General features: G+C 55.1%; 3 protein-coding genes across 3 annotated transcripts in view; 1 reads left to right on the top strand and 2 right to left on the bottom strand.

Annotated features, from left to right (window-relative positions):
* Positions 1 to 11,684, bottom strand: part of LOC117801126 (protein enabled-like) — a 13,731-nt gene extending 2,047 nt beyond the window's left edge. Inside the window, exons 1-2 of the mRNA XM_034655036.1 lie at positions 11,425 to 11,684; positions 29 to 212 (exon numbers count right to left, since the gene is read on the bottom strand). Of these exons, the coding sequence (XP_034510927.1) occupies positions 29 to 212; positions 11,425 to 11,583 (343 nt within the window). The 5' untranslated portion in view covers positions 11,584 to 11,684. The remainder of the gene's footprint in view (positions 1 to 28; positions 213 to 11,424) is intronic.
* Positions 7 to 9,731, top strand: POMGNT1 (protein O-linked mannose N-acetylglucosaminyltransferase 1 (beta 1,2-)). The gene is made up of 22 exons (XM_002919459.4): positions 7 to 133; positions 619 to 788; positions 1,422 to 1,536; positions 1,686 to 1,804; positions 2,653 to 2,718; positions 2,809 to 2,922; positions 3,744 to 3,861; positions 4,048 to 4,146; positions 4,535 to 4,662; positions 5,024 to 5,094; positions 5,320 to 5,395; positions 5,578 to 5,661; positions 5,751 to 5,792; positions 6,006 to 6,064; positions 6,407 to 6,479; positions 6,573 to 6,701; positions 6,786 to 6,911; positions 7,918 to 7,982; positions 8,182 to 8,226; positions 8,456 to 8,591; positions 8,860 to 8,969; positions 9,064 to 9,731. The coding sequence occupies exons 2-22, from the start codon at positions 669 to 671 to the stop codon at positions 9,149 to 9,151; spliced, it is 1,983 nt and encodes a 660-aa protein (XP_002919505.1). The 5' UTR covers positions 7 to 133; positions 619 to 668; the 3' UTR covers positions 9,152 to 9,731.
* Positions 11,685 to 12,452: 768 nt separating the features above from the next.
* On the bottom strand, positions 12,453 to 16,931 carry TSPAN1 (tetraspanin 1). Its single transcript, XM_002919458.4, has 8 exons — positions 16,782 to 16,931; positions 16,270 to 16,334; positions 13,617 to 13,823; positions 13,331 to 13,405; positions 13,119 to 13,217; positions 12,881 to 13,036; positions 12,717 to 12,800; positions 12,453 to 12,529 (listed from the first exon to the last, which is right to left on the bottom strand). Exons 2-8 carry the CDS (start codon positions 16,324 to 16,326, stop codon positions 12,482 to 12,484), a joined length of 726 nt encoding a protein of 241 aa, XP_002919504.1. The 5' UTR covers positions 16,327 to 16,334; positions 16,782 to 16,931; the 3' UTR covers positions 12,453 to 12,481.
* Positions 16,932 to 19,519: the final 2,588 nt, after the last annotated feature.

Here is a 19,519-nt window from a genome sequence, read left to right as displayed (position 1 = left end):
GGAAGCGGGGAGGCGGGCCGGGCCGGGCCGGGGCGGGGCCGCGAGCGGCATGGAGGAGGCGGAGGCCGCGGCGCGCCGGGCAGAGCAGTGCGGGCCCGAGAGGGGCCCGAGAGGGGCCCGGGCCCCCTGAGCCGTGAGTCCTTCTGGGCGGGAGGCCCGGAGGGGTGGCGCGGCCGGGGCAGGTCTCCCGAGTCCTCAGGCGGCTCCGAGCCCTGGAATGAGAAGAGCGGGGCCAGATAGGAGAGGGCGAGGGCGCAGGAGGGTGGAGGATTGGGGGCTAGGGTTGGGGGGTGGTATCTGTGCCCTTTGCCCACCCCAGGACCAGGAAGGCCTGGGGCTAGGTCCTTTTAGGGGCTGCTGAACCTTGGGAGCCGATTACTTGGCCTCCGCTCTGGGGGCCCTGGGCAGCTCTGCCAGTTTGCCCAGCCCCAGGGGAGTTTCCAGGTGATCTGACCCGTCTGAAGGGTTCCTTTCCAGAGCAGTTGAGCCAATTTTCCCAGGTCACACAGCCTGGATGTCTGCAGGGAAGAGTTGCTGGGAGGTCCTCCCTGGTCTCCCCAAAAGACATCAGACTTTGGGAGGAACACCTTACTCCCTGTGACTCTCTGGTCCTCTCAGGTTCCTGAAGGCATGGGTTGGCCAGGACAGTGGTGACTCCCCAATCCGGCATGGACGACTGGAAGCCCAGCTCCCTCATCAAGCCCTTTGGGGCTCGGAAGAAGCGGAGCTGGTATCTTACCTGGAAGTATAAACTGACCAACCAGCGGGCCCTGCGGAGATTCTGTCAGGTATAGAGATGTCCCAACACCCCCCCTCCCCTGCCGGGCTCCCTCCCAGCTTTACCCTAGCCTAGACTGTGGGCACTGGGACCTACCTTGGCTGCTCCCAACCCTGGAAAGAGGCAGCAGGTTCCTAGAGAGGAAACCTTCTTTGTGTCATGCCCCTACGAGGTGGTGGCTTGGGCCCAGAGTTCTGGAATCAGAACCCAAGTACAACCCCCTAGGCTTCTGACGGAAACCTGAAGTCTGATCAGGAAAACTTTGCTCAGAGCCACACACCTGTCAGACAGTCAGAGCTAAGACCCAGTTCTTCTGATCCCCGGCTTTGTTCTCTGGGACTGGCTCCATCTCTGGGAACTAATTGTGGAGGGGACCAAGGAAATCAGGGCCTCAAATGGAAGAATACAGGAGCTCTGGGTAGGGAGGGCCTGATGAAAAGAGAAGGGTCAGGGGTGGTTCCCTGGAGGAGGTGGTCTTGAAACTGGACCCTGGTTGGGGGAGTAGAACAGGGTGGATAGAGGGAGGAAAGACAAGCCGCAGGCTCTCCCTGTGTCCTCACTGCAGCCAGGGCCTTCCTTTCAGGAAGACCCTCAGTGATCTGGAGGGGGACCCCTCCTGAGTCATCCCTACCCCTCCCCTCAGACAGGGGCAGTGCTTTTCCTACTGGTGACCGTCATTGTCAACATCAAGTTGATTCTGGACACGCGGCGAGCAATCAGCGAGGCCAATGGAGATCCGGAGCCAGAGCAAGACTATGGTAGGGCCAGGCTGAGGATGGGATTGGCTGGTGGGGTGAAGGATGGGGTCGGGGGTCCCCTAGGATCTCACAGATGAGAAAGTAGGCAGATCCGAACAGATGAGGCTCTGCTGGAGAGACTATCTCCATAACCTGTCGCACCCCCACAGAGGAGGCCCTGGGCCGCTTAGAGCCCTCACGGCGCAGAGGCAGTGGTCCCCGACGGGTTCTGGATGTGGAGGTGTACTCAAGCCGCAGCAAAGTATATGTGGCCGTGGATGGCACTACGGTGAGTGGGCCTGTGTCTGGTGTAGTGTCACTGTGTTCTACTCAGGGCGTGGCCCCCTGGCTCTGGGATCCACTGCCTGAGTGGGTACCGCATCTCTGCCACTTCGAGTATGTGGCTCTGGAGGCCTCGGTTCCTTCTCTGTAGGCTGGGACTAATGATTTCTACTTCTCAGGAGTAAGTGAGAAGGATGTGAAAGGTGTTACATGTAGTGGGATCTTATCAAAAGTGATCATTAAGGGCGCCTGGGTGGCTCAGTCGTTAAGTGTCTGCCTTCGGCTAAGGTTATGATCCCAGGGTCCTGGGATCAAGCCCTGCATCGGGCTCCCTGCTCGGCGGGGAGTCTGCTTCTCCCTCTGCCCCTCCCCCTGTCTGTGCACTCTCTCTCTCTCTGTGTCAAATAAATAAACAAAATCTTAAAAAAAAAAGTGATCATAGCAGCAGTAGGCAGATAATTCATTGATTTATTTCATAACTATTTTCTGGTCCCTTCTTTGGCCTCAGCCTTGTCTCGGGCACGGGGGATGTAGGGGGTAATCAGACCTGGCTCCATTTGAGGGGCTCAATCTGGTCGATTATGATATCTCCAGCATGAGGAAGAGACATTCGAGGGCTCTAAGAGCCTGAAAGCCGTGGAGAGGAGGGTTGTAGAAAGATCTGATCTCTTTTGATGGGTAAGTTAAGGAGGTTTTCCGGAAGAGGTGGCATTCAGGCTGGGTCGGAAAAGAGCTGTTCACAGAAGCACAGGCAGGAGGGGAGATTTCATGCAGCTGGTTTTTTGAGTTCCCATAAGACAGAGAGACCTTGAATGCCAGAGTGAAGAGCTGTACTTGGTCTCTGCCACCCGGTAGGTGCTGGAGGACGAGGCTCGAGAGCAGGGCCGTGGCATCCATGTCATCGTTCTCAACCAGGCTACGGTGAGGTTCTAGGGGTGGGGGTCCTGGAGGGCTGAAGCGGAGCCCTCCTTGCTGGTGACACTAACTCATGAAACGTATGTCTGCTGCCAGGGCCATGTGATGGCGAAGCGTGTGTTTGACACATACTCACCTCATGAGGATGAAGCCATGGTGCTGTTCCTCAACATGGTGGCCCCTGGCCGAGTTCTCATCTGCACTGTCAAGGTCAGTGGCTCCGCCTCGATCCCCTTCTCTATGCCCCCGTGTCCAACCTTGCTCACGGCCCTCGGCCCTCGGTTCTCCACCCCTAATAAAGCACAGTGGGAGGAGCCTCTGGGGAAGGTAATACAGGATCTTAGCCTTGTCATTTGTATTCAGCAAGTAGTTATTGAGCACCTACTGTGTGCCAGGCACCACTCTGAGTGTTGGAGATACAACAGGAAGCAACCTTTATGGAGCTTACATTCCGCAGGGCAAGATCAACAACAAAAAAGCCCAATACTCGTATAATGTCAGGAAACAGTAACTTAAGACAATAAGGCAAGGGAGCCAAGTAATGGGTGATGCATTTTAGAAAGGGAGGCTCTCTGTCAGGAAGTGACATTTGAGCAGAAAGCTGGGGAAGTAAGGAGAGGGCCAGGCGAATATCTGGAGGAAGAGTGTTCTAGCTAAGAATGGCGAGGGGGCAGGCCCCGAAGTGGGAAGGTACTGGTGTGCTTGAGGAACTGCAGGGATGCCAGTGGAGCTGGAGCAGATTTGGGGAGGGAGGGGAGGGGTGGGAAAAGAGGGCAGGGAGGTGCAGATTGTGTGGGATCCTAGGAAGGATTTAGTAGCCTGGTGGCCTTGGATGATTCTCAGAATCTCTCTAAGCCTTCAGTTTTCTTATCTGAGAACAGAGAGTAGGCTCAGGGGGTTGTCCTGATCGTTTAATGAGTTCAGTTACAATAAAAGGTTTCACATGGTGCCTGACACAGAGTGAGTGCACCTTGCAGCCAGGTCTCCCAGAACCATGCTGGTCAGGCTGACTGTCTGCTCTGGTCTCCCAGGACGAGGGCTCCTTCCACCTTAAGGACACAGCCAAGGCTCTGCTGAGGAGCCTGGGCAGCCAGGCCGGCCCCGCCCTGGGCTGGAGGGACACTTGGGCCTTCGTGGGACGCAAAGGAGGTACCAGCACCATAGGTCATTCACCCTATAGTATTGGCCAGGAGGAGCAGAACCCCAAGAGATGGAGTGGGGTCGGGGTCAAAGAGCCAGAAGTGGTAGGCTGGATGAAAGTGGGCAAAGAGATGGGAAGACGCTTTAAAACTGGAACCTGGGCCCACATTGTGCCTCATTCCTATCCCCTGCTAGGTCCTGTACTTGGGGAGAAACACTCTAAGTCACCTGCCCTCTCCTCCTGGGGCGACCCAGTCCTGCTGAAGACAGATGTGCCGCTGAGCTCAGCTGAAGGTGGGGTTAGTGGGGGCTGGGCTTCAGGGCAGTGCCTGGGCTGGAGGCGGGCATTTGGGGCCTATTTGTTAAGCTTTATCATCTTCTTTTTTTTTTTTTTTTAAAGATTTTTAAAATTTGTTTGACACAGAGAGAGACGGCCAGCGAGAGAGGGCACACAAGCAGGGGGAGTGGGAGAGGGAGAAGCAGGCTCATAGCGGAGGAGCCTGATGTGGGGCTCGATCCCATAACGCTGGGATCACGCCCTGTGCCGAAGGCAGACGCTTAATGACTGAGCCACTCAGGCACCCCTAAGCTTTATTTTCTTGACTGGGTTCCTGGGGCTCTGTAAACCACACTAGCCTCACGCCCCCCACGCCTCATCCCATTGACCGCATCCCTCTGTCAGAGGCGGAGTGCCACTGGGCAGACACGGAGCTGAACCGTCGCCGGCGGCGCTTCTGCAGCAAAGTGGAGGGCTATGGGAGTGTGTGCAGCTGCAAGGACCCCACACCCATCGAGTTCAGCCCTGACCCAGTGAGTGGGGCCTCAGACAGTGAGGCTTGGACTCCTCCTCAGCTTGGCAGGGGGATCTAGGAAAGAGCCAGGATGGGCTTTGTCCACCTCAGCCCGAGAGGGAACCAGGACCTGGGGATTTATCCTGACCTCTGAAAGACGGGGAAGGGGGAGGGGGGCGGGTGGGGGGAAGGGTAGGCCATGGGAACAAAGGCCCAGAGTTAGAGTTGGGTTGAGTGTGTGGAAGGGCCTGGACAGGGAGACCCTCTGCCATTTCCCTCTGTACTCTGGAGTCGCCTTCTCCCCAAAGAACTCTTCCCTAGACGGGGATCCTGGTTTCAAGAGGGAGAGAGGCAAGAGCTAAAAGCTGTTTTTCCCTCAGCTCCCAGACAACAAGGTCCTCAACGTGCCTGTGGCTGTCATTGCAGGGAACCGGCCCAATTACTTGTATAGGTGAGTCTGGGAGTGGGCTGTTCCAGCCCTGAACGGGAGGGTGCTTGGCATGGGGAGCCTCGGGCTCATCAGCCTGCAGGAGGAACTCTTGAGGTGGGAGGAAAGGCAACAGATTCTAGGCCCATTCACCCAGGTGGGTGAACAGGGGGGATGTGAGCCCATCTATAAGCACAGGGGGGCCCTGGGTTGGGACGGAGAGGCCTAACCCTTCCCTGGGCTCCCCAGGATGCTGCGCTCTCTACTGTCAGCCCAGGGGGTGTCTCCCCAGATGATAACAGTTTTCATCGATGGCTACTACGAGGTGAGTGGGGTTTGGGGGCTGTGGGGAGAGCAGAGCCCAGGGCTGCGGGCGGGGAGTAGAGTGATCAGAAGAGAGACAGCCCAGGCAAAGGCTGTGGAACATGAATGGCTTGGCATGGTGGAGCCTGCAGGGTGGACGGGGAGCAGGTGGTTCACATGGTGACCAGTAGCCATGCCCCCCAGGAGCCAATGGATGTGGTGGCACTGTTCGGTCTGAGGGGCATCCAGCATACCCCCATCAGCATCAAGAACGCCCGCGTGTCTCAGGTACTGCCTAGGGAAGGATGGAAGGGGCAGACAGCTGACCCCGCCGTCCACCCCAAAGCTCATGAGCCCTATTTCCACTCCCCACCCAGCACTACAAAGCCAGCCTCACTGCCACTTTCAACCTGTTTCCGGTGAGTAGTAAGGACAAAGACCTTGGACCTAGGGAGGGGAAACATGGGGATAAAGTCTGGTCTTAACGAGACAGCAAGCTCTTCTCCTCTCTGGGCCTCAGCTTCCTGATCTGGAAAATGGGGGTAGTGCTGCCTGAGAAGTGAGATGGGGGTGGAGGAGGCACAGGATGAAAATGCCCCCTTGGGGTCATGCTGTCCCCCCTTCCCCTGCAGGAAGCCAAGTTTGCCGTGGTTCTGGAAGAGGATCTGGACATTGCTGTGGATTTTTTCAGGTGAGGGGAGTGCCCCTCCATAAGTGCCTCTCCTTGCAGCCTCTGTCTGCTGCCTTGGGCCTCTTTCCTTAACTGGCTCTCCAGGGAAGAAGGCAGGGGGGTGTCTGGGGGAGCTTTGTAGGAGAACTCAGCTCAAAAGTGGGGGAAAAGCCTGAGCAAAGGTAGGATGGCAGGTGTTGGGGTTGGAGTAGAGAGTAGAAAGGATGGGTGGAGATTTTGGGGATCTGGGGGATGGGACAAGCAGGCATGACTCCTGAGTCCCATCTCCAGCTCCTCCAGCATCACTGTGTGACTGCGTTTGTCCTTGCCCTTCCCTGAACCCTTGGACCCTGCCTCTCTCAGTTTCCTGAGCCAGTCCATCCACCTGCTGGAGGAGGATGACAGCCTGTACTGTATCTCTGCCTGGAATGACCAGGTAAGCCCAGGGGCCAGGGGTCAGCTGCGGGATTGGTACCGGCACCAAGCTAAGACCTCCACCACGCCCCACCCTGCCCCCCTCCATCCCCAGGGATATGAACACACAGCTGAGGACCCAGCGCTGCTGTACCGTGTGGACACCATGCCTGGGCTGGGCTGGGTGCTCAGGAAGTCCTTGTACAAGGAGGAGCTTGAGCCCAAGTGGCCCACGCCTGAAAAGGTGCCCTGGCAGGGAAAGGGGAGTGGGCTGGAGTCCTCCACCAGCTCCAAACCTCTTCACCTTCATCACCTTGCATGCCCCCAGCTCTGGGACTGGGACATGTGGATGCGGATGCCCGAACAACGCCGAGGCCGAGAGTGCATCATCCCCGACGTTTCCCGATCCTACCACTTCGGCATCGTTGGCCTCAACATGAACGGCTACTTCCATGTGAGTGGGGAGCAGGGTGTTGCGGAGGCAGGCACGGTATGGCAGACGGAGCAAGAACATGGACCCCAGAGCAGTCCAGCTCTGCCACTGGCTAACCTGGGGGGGGGGGGAATTCCATATCCTCTTTTGCCTCAGTTTCTTTATTTGTAATGGAGGATAAAAATCCTATCTACCTCATAAGGTTTTGAGCTGATGAGGTTTAAATGAGTTACTATATGGAAAATGCTTTGAACTACAAGCATTATATAAGGGTTAGCTGGTATTATTTTTATTATTACTATTCTTAGCACCAGACTGTTGGTGTGGGGAGGGTATTTCTGCCACCAGGCACTTATGTAGCCCTGCAAGCTCTGCCCTCCCCTGTCCTTGCAAATGTGGGCGCCCAAGCCTCCGCCCGAAGTGAACAGGGACGTCCCCAGGCCCCCATGCCTTACCTGGCCGTGTCTAAAGGGCCACTCCCCAGTTACAGCAAGAGTATGCCTTGAGATAGCCCAGCCCAAAGGAACAGACAGGTGGCTTGGAAACTCCTAGAAGCCAGAAGGATCCTGAGAGGCTGGCTTATACAAGATCCCAGTCATCTCCTAGAGAGGGGCAGGTGTTTACCTGAGGTCACTGTCAGTACCTTAGTCACAGCACTTTCCTCCCTCTCAGTGCAGCCTGTCCTTTCACCCTTTCACCCTATAGGGCCCATTCTGGCTTCTGTGGCCCTACAACAGCAGACCCAAGGACAACCACTGGGAACAGGGACTAGCTCAGGGGTCAGTAGCATGAGCTGCCGGTGTGGGCATGAGCTCTCTAGCAATAGTGGAACCCAAACAACAGCTAGTAAGAGCCTGCCAAGAATGTTACGAAGAAGAGAATGGGGAAGACTTGCGGGGGCGCTTATTAGAGGGACCTCTGTGGGTCCAGGACTTCATCTGTGGTCCCTGTAGATATGTGGTGGGTCATTGGGCCCGTGTGGGCCTGACAGTGGAAGACCTGATGTTCACCCTCACGCCCATTCCAGGAGGCCTACTTCAAGAAGCACAAGTTCAACACGGTTCCAGGTGTCCGGCTCAGGAACGTGGACAGGTGGGGGCTGGGGACAGGGCAAAGGGAAGGATGTCCAGGAGCCTTGGTGACCAATCCCCAGTATTCCCTTCCAACCCTGGGACCTGTTTTTTTTTTTACCCCAGCCCTGCTGCCACCCAATTCCCATGTGATCCCTTGCCTTACCCCTGGAACCTGAAGGGTGACGCGTTCCCCTGACCCATTTTTCCTTCTCCTTCAGTCTGAAGAAGGAAGCTTATGAAGTGGAAATTCACAGACTGCTCAGGTATGGCCTCTGGCAGTAGGGATATATGGCAAGGAGTGAGGAGGCAAATACTGGGGGTCTTGGCCCCATAAATTTGGGGCCCACTGCAAAATGAAAATCAGGCACCTTGTTCAAAAATTAAGAATTTCAAGATAGCAATAGCAGAGCATTAAACTAAGCACAGGGCCTTGGGTAACACACGTGTGATGCAGTCTCCGTCTTGGCCTTTCTCCCCTACCCCCTGCTACAGTGAGGCTGAGGTTCTGGACCACAGCAAGAACCCATGTGAAGACTCTTTCCTGCCAGACACAGAGGGCCACACCTATGTGGCCTTCATCCGAATGGAGAAAGATGATGACTTCACCACCTGGACCCAGCTTGCCAAGGTGCCCCACTAACACACCCACCCCAGGCTTACTCCTCCCCACCAGATACAGGGAACCTTTTTTCTGGAATCTTCTACCTTAGAACCTTCTCTTCATACTCTGGGAACCCCTTTTCCAACGCTTTTGTCCAATTCCATATTCTAGAAGATGCTACATCTTGCAAATTAAGGAGATTGCTGAGGAGGGGTGGGGTCTGGGCCAAGGGTCCTCAATGCCCCCTCCCCACAGTTCTCTGATCCCTGCCTCTCCCCCCTACCCCATCTACCAGTGCCTCCATATCTGGGACCTGGATGTGCGTGGCAACCACCGGGGCCTGTGGAGATTGTTTCGAAAGAAGAATCACTTCCTGGTGGTGGGCGTCCCAGCCTCCCCCTACTCGTGAGTGATTCTTTTCTGCCCTGGGAAATGGGAGACTAGCGGGATTAGTGGACATAGCTAATAACCTCTTCCCTATACATTTTCAAATTCCCAGGGTGAAGAAGCCACCATCAATCACCCCAATTTTCCTGGAGCCACCCCCAAAGGAAGAGGGAGCCCCAGGAGCCGCAGAACAGACATGAGACCTCCTCCAGGACCCTGCAGGGCTGGGTACTGTGTACCCCAGGCAGGCTAGCCCTTCACCCCATCCTGTAGGATTTTGTAGACGCTGGTAGGGGTTGGGGCTGGCTTGTTTTTAACATGAGACTTAATTACTAACTCAGAGGGGAGTCTTTCCCTGCTCCAACGCCCCTGTACCTGAGTTGGAGGTCTATTTATTTACTTCCCTGTTGGGAAGGGGCAGGATGGTACCTGGGAATCACTGGGGTCCCTGGGCAGCTGATCCTGCCCTTTGCACACTCCCTCATCCCAGGCCTGGTTCAGAATCTAACCTATTTATTGACTGTCCTGAGGGCCTTGGGAACAGGCTGAAGCCTGGAGGGCCTTGATTCCTTTCTTGGCTGGGGTGCTGCCCTGAGGGTGGGGCCGGCTCTTACTCAGGAACCTGCTGTGCCCAACCCATGGACAGGCCTGCTGGGGCCCGCCTGCTGATGCAGACTCACTCAGAGACCCTCAGACACGGAACCAGGCCTCTTCTCAGCCTCCCCTTTGTCCAGGTTTCCAAAGCTGGATAAGGTGGTCATTGATTAAAAAAGGAGAAAACCTCTGGGGGTGTGTTTTATGATTGTGTGTGTGTGTGAGAGGGGGGCAGGTGGGCGGGTGTGTGAGACAGAGAGAGAGAGAGAGAGAGAAATAGATAAGTAGGAGAGAGAATGGTCGTGATGGATAGGGAGTTTTCCTTACTGTCCTCCACAGGGTCTAGCTTCCATTTGGGGCCATTTGGCCACCAGGGGATGCCCAAGTCTCAAACTCCAAGATTTTTCCCTAAGCTCCACCTTAGGACAACTGAGCCTGACCTTAGCCCTGCCCTACCTGGGGCTGAGCTTACAGCAGCCACCCCAAACCCCGTCCCCACGGAGCTGTTAACCTGCCTAGCTTGTCTGGGCAGGTACCTGTCCCCAAAGATGGAGCAGGAGAGCAAAAAGAGATACTTGGGGGTGGAGGTGGCGATGGGAGAGCGGGTGAGTCTAGTAGAGACAGAGAGGAAGTGGGTGAGACAGAACCGGGCTGGCATCATTCAGGCTAGGACTGGGCTGCAGACAGAGTTACAGGAAGAAGGATCTGTGGCCCTCAGGGCACTTTGTATGCAGATTCCATATCTAGGCATTTTTCTGGAGAAAAGCCATCATTTTCATCAGCTTCTCACCCAGCCAGTGATCCAAAGAGATGAGGAAGATCTAACTTAGATAGCCGTAGAGGCACCAGGAAACGAATGGGATTGTCGGGAGGTAGTGGAGGAGAAAGCCTAAGGCAGGGGGCAGGACGTTTAAGGGATCTGTACAGGGCTTAGGATCCGGAAGGCGAGTGTAGAACACACCTGAGAAGGGGGCAGCCGACAGAGTCCTTTCAAGGTGAGCCTGGTGAGCTCCTTATACAGAGCCTTGGCCGGGGAGGCAGGAACTGACTAGAACTCCCACCCTTTCGCCAGCTCCACCCCTCCCCCCCCACTGGTGCCTGGAGCCCAGCTCCCCGATGGCACAGGTGGCACAGGTGGTGTGTTGCTTTGACCGTTTCTCGCCAGCCTGACGCCTTCAGTGTTTGCTGGAGAGAGAGATAGTGCTTGACGGCCAGGTTGAGGGGAAGTGAGCCCATGACGAGGTGGAGGCCCGCCCTGGGCAAACATCCCCGACAGCCTCTGTGTGGGCACCTGATGTGTGAGACATGGTCAGGTGGTGAAGGGAGGGGAGAGGGACTAGTGGGGACTTGCTCTCCCTGCCCGGCCCCCCCTGCAGGCTCCTGATCAAGGCCTCAGACTAGCCCTTGGGCACTTGTGTGGCTCTGGCCTGGTTGTTGTTCCTTCTTGGGCTCAGCAAGGGGTGGTAAATAGTTCTGGGCTGCCCTAGAAAAGACAGGGAGGAAGGATCAGGGGTCAATGGGAAGCAAGGGAGGACGGTCTGCCAGGCTGGGTTATTTGGCCATAGCCTCCCTCGTTAGTGCTGTCAGTCCTGGTTCAGCAGCAATCAGATCTATGGGATCTTCTGGCCTTCAAGTAAATCTGACTGCATGCCACCTGGGACCCCACCAGGCTCTGGAGTCAGGCAGCCCAAATCAAGGCTCAGCTCTTCAGGGCAGGTTGTGGATGTGGAACAAGTCACTTGGCCTTTCTAGGCCTTTCTAGGGGTGGTTAAGATTAAATAAGAGATCAGATCTGTAGAGTCCCAGAGGCAAGCCAAGACCAAGAATAAACAAAGTTCTTTCTAAAATCCCCAAGGCAGGGACAGGTGTGGGGCTTTACCTGAGTGAGAAGGGTAGGCAGCTTGAATCCTCCGATGGTAGCTTCTGGAGGACTTCCAGAGCCTAAGAAGTGACCCTCTCCCATTGCCTTGGCAGTATTTCTGGTCTCTCCGCCCCCACTTGGGCACAGGCTTGTTATTTTCATAGCTTTCCAGTCCATTGCCCCCACCCAGGAGGGGGTAGTTTCAGGCCAAAGTCTTCCCACATCGCAGGAAGGCAGACTGGCCCAGCCCCCAGGTCCTGCCCTGAGTGCTCGCTAGGTCATCCCTGTCAGGCTCCCTCCCAGGCCTGGAATCCAAGTGAGGGAGAAATAGGCACCTACCTCCACCCTACTTCCCTTCTGTGACCTTTACAGGGGCCTCGTGAGTCACCAGCCCCTCAGGAATCTGAGGCCAGGTTAGGCAAGGCGGGCCTGCCTCTCCAAGGATACACAGAAAGAGTTCCGAATGGAGACATTTTAATTGGGTAATGAGTTCTTTTTTTTTTTTTTTAAAGATTTTATTTATTTGACAGAGACAGAGACAGCCAGTGAGAGAGGGAACACAAGCAGGGGGAGTGGGAGAGGAAGAAGCAGGCTCATAGCGGAGGAGCCTGATGTGGGGCTCGATCCCACAACGCCGGGATCACGCCCTGAGCCGAAGGCAGACGCTTAACCGCTGTGCCACCCAGGCGCCCCTGGGTAATGAGTTCTGAAGTGCCTTCTCCATCTCCGCCCGGTGCCCGCTGATTTTACATGTGCCTGCGCTATAGGGTGTCTTTCTCTCATCCCCCAGGGGGCTGCTGGGGTCACCAAGAGCACCCCTGGGCCTGAGGGGGTGTCAAGGATTTAAGGGGCAGACCAGAAGTAAGGGCAGGAGGACTGGCTGCATTAGAGGTTCTGGCCGCAGCCCCACCCATGAAGGCAAAAGTCAGGCACAGCCTGAGGGCGGCGATCCCCTATTTGGCCCCAAGTCCAGAGCAGCAAGGCCAGCCCACTTGGACACCGTGGGATCCTGTCCCCGCCCCAATCACTCCCCAGCTCTTAGGTGGCAGCAGCCGTGGCAGAGGCGGAAGCAGACTTATTTCAGATTGCAGTACAGATACATGGACACGATCATGGCAGCCAGCTGGTGGGGAAGGAACAGGCAGAGGTGAGGGATGTGATCCGGGGGCCCTTATGCTTTAGTCCCCTGCCTCCCAGACACCCTACACGAAGCTCTGTTAGAAGTCTGTCTCCTCTAGCAAGGCCTCTGAGATGGGTCAAGCACCCTGGTCCAGTGGGGTTGTCCTGCCCCAACCTCCTCACCCCCTTACCTCCAAGCCCCCAATTCCGGCTGCCACAGCACCCACAGTGACTGCGTTGGTTCGGATGTTATACAGAAGCTGACCAAAACAACCCTGGGGGGAGGGGAGAGAGCAGCCACCGTCATTCAGCGCTTCGAGGCCATTAAAGCAGCCCCCAATCCTCCATACCACACCTCTACAATCTTGTCCTTAGCCTTCTCCTCGGTGCAGGGTTCTGTGGCTGTGCCATTGCCATTGTCGAAGCAACAATACGGGGGAAAGGTATGGTTCTGCATGAAGTAGGGAGAGCCCTCAAAATCCGTGTAGTTGTTGAAGCCACAGCACTTGAGCTGAAGAGGAGGAGGGAGGGGTGGTCAGTGGGGCCTTGCTTCTTTCCCCCCCACCTCCAAAATCTCCCTCAGCCCTCCTTACCCCCGCCATGGTGGTGTTCCACACTTGGGTGAAGTCCTTCTGGGAACCGTAGTCTTGCTTGATGGCGGGCACCACCAGCAACGTCAGGAAGTGCTCAGCCTGGGTGGGGCAGGCCGGTGCTCAGGGCCTGGTAGGGAAGGTGGCCACACACAGGCCACAGCCCACTTGCGGGGCTCTTCCCGATCTTTCCCCCTCCCCGCCCCCCTCCTCACCATGGTGGTATACACCAGCGCGACCACAGCAGCTGCCACCTCCGCGATGAAGATGAGGAGGAGAATCAAGAAGAACTGAAGGGGGAACAGAGGTCTGAGTTCAAGAGAGAGACGGTCCTTCATGCCTTACTGGTGGTAACCCACCACCCCGTAAAACGAGGCCGCGGCCTCCTCTGCTCAGGGTCCGGGAGTCCAGGGCAGGGTTTGGGGATCCCCAGGGCCTGGATTCAAGGGTGAGGGGACCCTGGGTCTCAGTTACGGGCCCGTGGAGCCGGGTGTGACACACCGTCATGAGGGCACACTTGCTCTCAGTCTGAGCACCGTAGCAGCCCAGGAAACCGAGCGCAAAGAGCACAGCGCCAGCAGCGATGAGGAAGTAGCCCACGTTGACAAACTGCATCGCACTAGACGACAGCGGCCCGAAGATCTTCAGGAAGGATGGCCCATCGATTGACACCCAGATGCCCACGGCCAACAGGGCGACACCACACAGCTGGGGACAGAGAGGCAGGCCTTAACATGGTGCGGGCAAGCAGCCCCTTACCACGCAGTTGAGTCAGGAAGATGGAAAACGAGAAATTTCTCCCTTTGTTGACTAAGGAGTCTAAAAACATCCTGTAGGGAGGAAAAACATTCTGTAGAGCCAGAAGGATGGGAGCTGGGCTCCCCATAGCCAGCACCAGGCTGCACACCAATGCAGATATAAATGGGATCGGGGGTTCTGAAATATCCACAGGATGGGGGAGGGCAAAGCAAGACTTTTCCTCACTGCTGTCAGGGTCCTGCCGCGTAGCTGGGAGTGAAGACAAGCAGGTGAGGCCAGCAGGGGCCCCCCACCCCATTTCCTTGCTGAGCTGACCTGCCTCTGTCCTGGGACAGGTGAAACAGTAGGGTGGAAGCCGGGAACAGGCTCAACAGTCACCGTAGCAACAGAGGTGGGGCTGAGGTTTACAGCTGCTTCCAACCCCAGAGAGGGACTCGGTGAGAAGGGACACCTAACTTGGGGCCTTATTTGGCTCCTCTCCAGAATCAAACTTCAGGCCTGCCCTTCATCTAACCTAGACCTCTCCTTGCCAAAAAGGAAAACTGAGGCACGAGAGGGGGTGTACAGCCGGGGCTTCTTTTAGAGGCTCTCTGGCTCAACCCCAAACCTCAGGGAATCCAGAGGCCCAGATGGGGGAGGAGGTACACGGTCCAGATCCCACAGCTCTAGAGCAAAGCCTTGCTGAGCCAGAGCCTCAGCGGAGGAATCAGCCCGATACCACCCTGATGCCCAGTCCCCAGCTGCAGAAACTGAGGCTAGAACCAGCAGTGAGATGACGGACTGTGGCTGGATCCCAGGCATGTTTGCCCAAGGACAGAGAGCTGGGCTTCCAGCCTACGGGGTCAAATTTCAAGGAGCCTGAGACCTGCCCTGCCTTGCCCAGCCTGGTGAAGCCTGAGCAACAGAAGCCAGAAACCAAACCGGATTTGCCTTTAACCCCCTCGGGCCAGAGCACCTGCTCTCCATATTGCTGGGATTCCGCTGCCTTCTCCAGATAGATGGATAAAGGCTACTTTCCTGAAGCCAAAAGAAACCCACTGCATGCACCACATCTGAGTCAGAGAGGTAAGATGCCCGCAGCTCAATTTCTCCAAATCCCTCTCCGCTTCACATCTCCACCTCCTCACCTTCCACTCACTCTTAGCCACTCTAATGTGGCTCCAAGGTCAGTGGTGTCATCCTGCGCTGAATCAGGTGGACACTTCATGCACCACACCCTCCTGACCTCACTGAGATCGTGGTCTCCTTGTTTTCCTCCTGTTGCTTTCTCTATCAGCTTCCTGGTGGCCATTTCTCCACATATTCCTTGTAAGTTGTGTTTCGTGGAATTCACTCGGCCTGATTGCTCTTGCCCACCCCCATGGTTTTGCTGATCATTTGTGGTCATGTGACTTCCAAATATCCACATCCAGCTCCAACCAGAGCTGCAACCCCATTGGGTACACAGCTGCCCGGGGAACATCCCCCGGGTGGCTCAGACCAGAGACATGGGCTTTATCTTCAAAGCCTCTGTCTCCCTTGCTCCTCCTTCCATCCCTCAGCCACCATTTGAGGGCTTTGTCCTTAGTCCATTTCTCCCCATCTCCACCACCATCTCCAGGGTCATACCTCATTGCTCAGCTTCCTCAGACATGCCCTATACAATCTGTTCCTGGTTTTCTGAACAATACCTGACTTCATTGCCTCTGTGTCCTTTTGCATGCTTTACAACCCCTTCACCCAGCGCAAATGCCCAGCCTCAGCTATTTCCTCCAGATAGTCTTATCTGACCAGGGTTCAAGCCCCTCCTGGGGGCTTCCATAGCCTTGTGCTAAGGCCAGACATTGGATGTTCCAACTGTCTGCCTATCTGGCCTGCTGGACCTGAGATCCTTAAGGGCAGAGAAAGGGTTCACTCACCTTTCCCCCAGCATTTAGCACGGAGTCTTAGGCAATAAATGTTTGTCGAATGAATAAGGGTTATTTGGGCAGACTCTCTGCTCTGAGGTCTCTGGGCATCTCTCCTTTCAGCTCCCCGTCCATCCTACAGAGGCCACTGAATTTCCTTGTACAGTAGGTAAGCTTGGGCAAACCTTTTCCCCTCGCTGGGCTCCCAATGCCTATAAAACGGGGACAATCACTCCTGTGAGCCTACCCCACCCTGCCTTAAGTCGGGTCTGAAACGTCCTGGAAGGGAGGAACTTCTCCTAAACTTCTCTACCCCAACTTGTGTGGCAGCCAGGCTGCTCCTGAGACCAGGACGCAGCATTTGGGGAGACTTCTGCACCCTATCATAATGGGAAACTTGCACAACAGAGTCTGGCCACAGCGGTCTCCCATTTCCCAGCTTGGGCTCTGTTTAGGTTGTGACCCACTCCTGTAGGGAGGCCCAAAAAGCCCACAACCCCCTTACTTACGAAGATGAGGAAATTGAAGAGGGTCATCATGGTTTTAATGAAGGTGAAGCACTGCATGGTGGCTCCTGGGAGGCAGACAAGTGTGAGTTAGGAACTCGTGCCTCCCACCTCCACTGCCACCTGGGCTGGCCCTGGCATTTGGACCGCGACATACCAGACACCAGCATCCAGGACCCATAAATCACCCCATTTCCCCTGCATCTAACCTCTGACGCCTCAGGACTTTTCCTAAGTCCTCTCCTGACACCCCTGCCTCTCTGCGTAGGGCCCAGGCCCTCTCCCAGCACCTGACACTCAAATACTAACACCCCAGGTTTCTCCACTGGCGCCCCAAGCCCAAAGCCCACACCACACGTCACTCCACACCCTTCCTTGGCACCTATATATCCTAGACCCCTCCACCAAACCAACCCTAGACTCTTTCGGGACCCTCTGCATTGGCCTTCCAGCTTCCCAAACCTGTTTCCAGGTTGATTTTACTTCATAGGATAATCCCTATCCTGTACCATCACCTGTTCAGGGCTCTTGGTAGTGAGTTCTGCAAGAAGGATCTGCTGAGGCTCCAGAGGGGACAGACTACTCCAGGGATTTGCCACTCGAGTGGGCAGGCAGTGAGACGGAGCTGGCTCTCAGGCACCACTGCTCACCTGCAGGCGGGGCAGGAGTTTTCAAGTCCTCTGCTCACCCTCCCACCTGCCCCACCCCACAGCCCGTCAGCCTCTTCTTTCCCTGCTGCCCCCTGCTGCCTGGAGATCTGTCCCCATAGCCACAGGAGCTGCGGGCCTCCTGGGCCCGGCAACGCCAACCATAGCAACACCCTTCCTGATCTGAAGGAGGAAGAGAAGTCCGAGGGTGAACAAGGGCCCCGCCAGAATCTCCATGTGCCCTCCACCGCAAGGGTGCGGTCTGCTTCTTAGCCTGCATCTGCCCACCCATTCCCCCAAGCCCTCTGTGCTCACGGGCACACCCAGCTAATGAGGCACACACAGATACACACATTAACACCTACCCGTGCCCATGAGTGCACACACACACACACACACACACACATACACACACATCACATCACACACACTCTCCACCGTGTGTGGACTGACTCCCAGCAACTAAGAATCCACAAAGCTACATCCGAGGGACATACTCAAAGTCTCTCCGTCTCTCTCTGTCTCTGTCTCTCTCACACACACACACTCAAGCACACACACTCCCAAGGAAATGACCCAGGTTTAGCAGCTTCTGCTCCCTCCTCTGAGTAGCACCTGACTCCTAGTCCTTTTCCCTCTATAAAATCTCAATTTCCCCATCTTTCTCCCAGCTTCATCTTTCTCCTCTGTCTCTCTCCCCATCCTTTCTCCCACCCAGTGTTCTTAGCAATCTGTGTCAAGCACCCCTTTCCTCTCTGCCAGCAGGTGGCACCATGATCCCACAAAAGCATCACCCCCAGGTCTAAGACTTTGCAGTCCTAGTCTACATGGATCCCTCAAGGGCTTCATTTGAACCCCTGCCTGCCTCTTTCCACTGCGGGTCCTACTTTCCACTCCAGTGCTTTGAGGTTCTGGCTTTGGAGTCCCTCAGACCAGGTGCTCCCACGCTGGTTCTGCTGCTTCCTAGCTGTGTGACCCGGGGTGGGGGGTGTGGAGTTCTTAGGCTTGGTTTTAAGCCTGTTTCCTGGTCAATATAACAGAAGAGTTATAGGGATTTTAAATAAGATTTTCTTCCCAGTCTGGGACAAACGGGAATGACCGCAGAGTGGGAAGGTCAGAGTGAGGAGAGTCATAGCCAGAGGGGGTGTGGGATGGATGAAGTGGACTTTTAAAATTTTTTAAAAATGTGAATATAGTTGACAGTAATTTTTGTTTCTTATAATGGAAGGAAGCAACTGAAGAAACAGGAGGGGGGCCAATAATACTAATATCTGTGTAGATCATGTTTTAAATGCATTACATATATGGTCTTTTCCTCCCTCTTGACAACAATCCTGTGAGGCAGAGTCTCTTTTCTCCCCTTTCTAAATGTGGGGAAAGAGAAGCACAGGAAGGTTAAGTACTTGCCATGATCACATAGCTGGTACGTGGCGGATCCAGGATTCACCCCTAGTCAGTCTGGCGCAAGGTCTGTGTCTTAACCACCAAGTAGACTTTCTATAGTGATGGAATCTCTAAGAAGGCAGGAGGAGCTGACTTCCAGGAAAAGCAGGAGAGGAGGCCCTGGTCTGGGACTTGAGGAAGAAAATGGCCAAGGGCAAGTGGGTTTACAGGTGTAGTGGCTAGAAGTTGATGGGAGCGAGGTCCATTTTCTAAGACTGAGGATAGCAAGAGTAGAAGATGGAGGGGGAGGAGGTGTGAGGCCTTTTAGGGTGGTGCTGAGGAGCCCAAAGTCTCCTAGCAGGTTCCTACAGGAACAGAGAAAAGACGAGGCTGGGAAGGAGGGCAGGAGGTGGGGTAAGAGGGAAAGAGAGAGGGGGTGGAAGTCTTCAGGTCCACAACAGCTCAGTATAAGGCCTGGCAGAGACACTGACACTCCTGTCTGCTACAATAATGGGCTGACACAACCTACATTCCCCTAGGCACCTAGCTGCTCCTCCGCCTGCACTAATTAATGGCTTTCTCTTTCCCCTCAGGAAGAATCAAACCCAGGTCTCCTCCATCTATGACCCCAGTGCCCAGCACATATGAAGTTGTTGGTGAACAATTCCTAAATGATTGATTGAATAAATGAGTGCAGAACAGCAAGAGTTAAATGTCTGGGCTTTGGACCACACCCATCAAAATTGGAACCCCTGCCTGCCTCTAATTGTGCGACCTTCCCTATCTGAGCCTCAGTTTCCTTATGCAGTCGGTCCTCATTATTCATGGCTTCCATATCTGTGAATTTACCTACTCGCTAGAATTTATTTGTAACCCCACACCAATACTCATGTCACCTTTGTGGTCATTCGTGGACATTTGCAGAGCTGCAGAAACGTTGAGCTGCCTCATTCGCATGTTCTCAGCTGAGGCTGAACAAGAGGATTCTCTGCCTCTTATAATGTACACCTGTTCCTCTTGTGGTCCATTCAGTGTCACATTTTTCCTATTTCTGTGCTTTTTGTTGGTGATTTTGCTCTTTATCAAATAATGCTGACTTGTTGTCTAGTGTTTCNCATTCAGTGTCACATTTTTCCTATTTCTGTGCTTTTTGTTGGTGATTTTGCTCTTTATCAAATAATGCTGACGTGTTGTCTAGTGTTTCTTTCTTTCTTTTTTTTTTT

This window comes from Ailuropoda melanoleuca, chromosome 2 (genome assembly GCF_002007445.2).
Source record: "Ailuropoda melanoleuca isolate Jingjing chromosome 2, ASM200744v2, whole genome shotgun sequence".
Taxonomy (NCBI): Eukaryota; Metazoa; Chordata; class Mammalia; order Carnivora; family Ursidae; genus Ailuropoda; species Ailuropoda melanoleuca.
The sequence above is the reverse complement of the archived record's forward strand: the minus strand, read 5'-3'. Positions and strand labels throughout refer to the sequence as shown.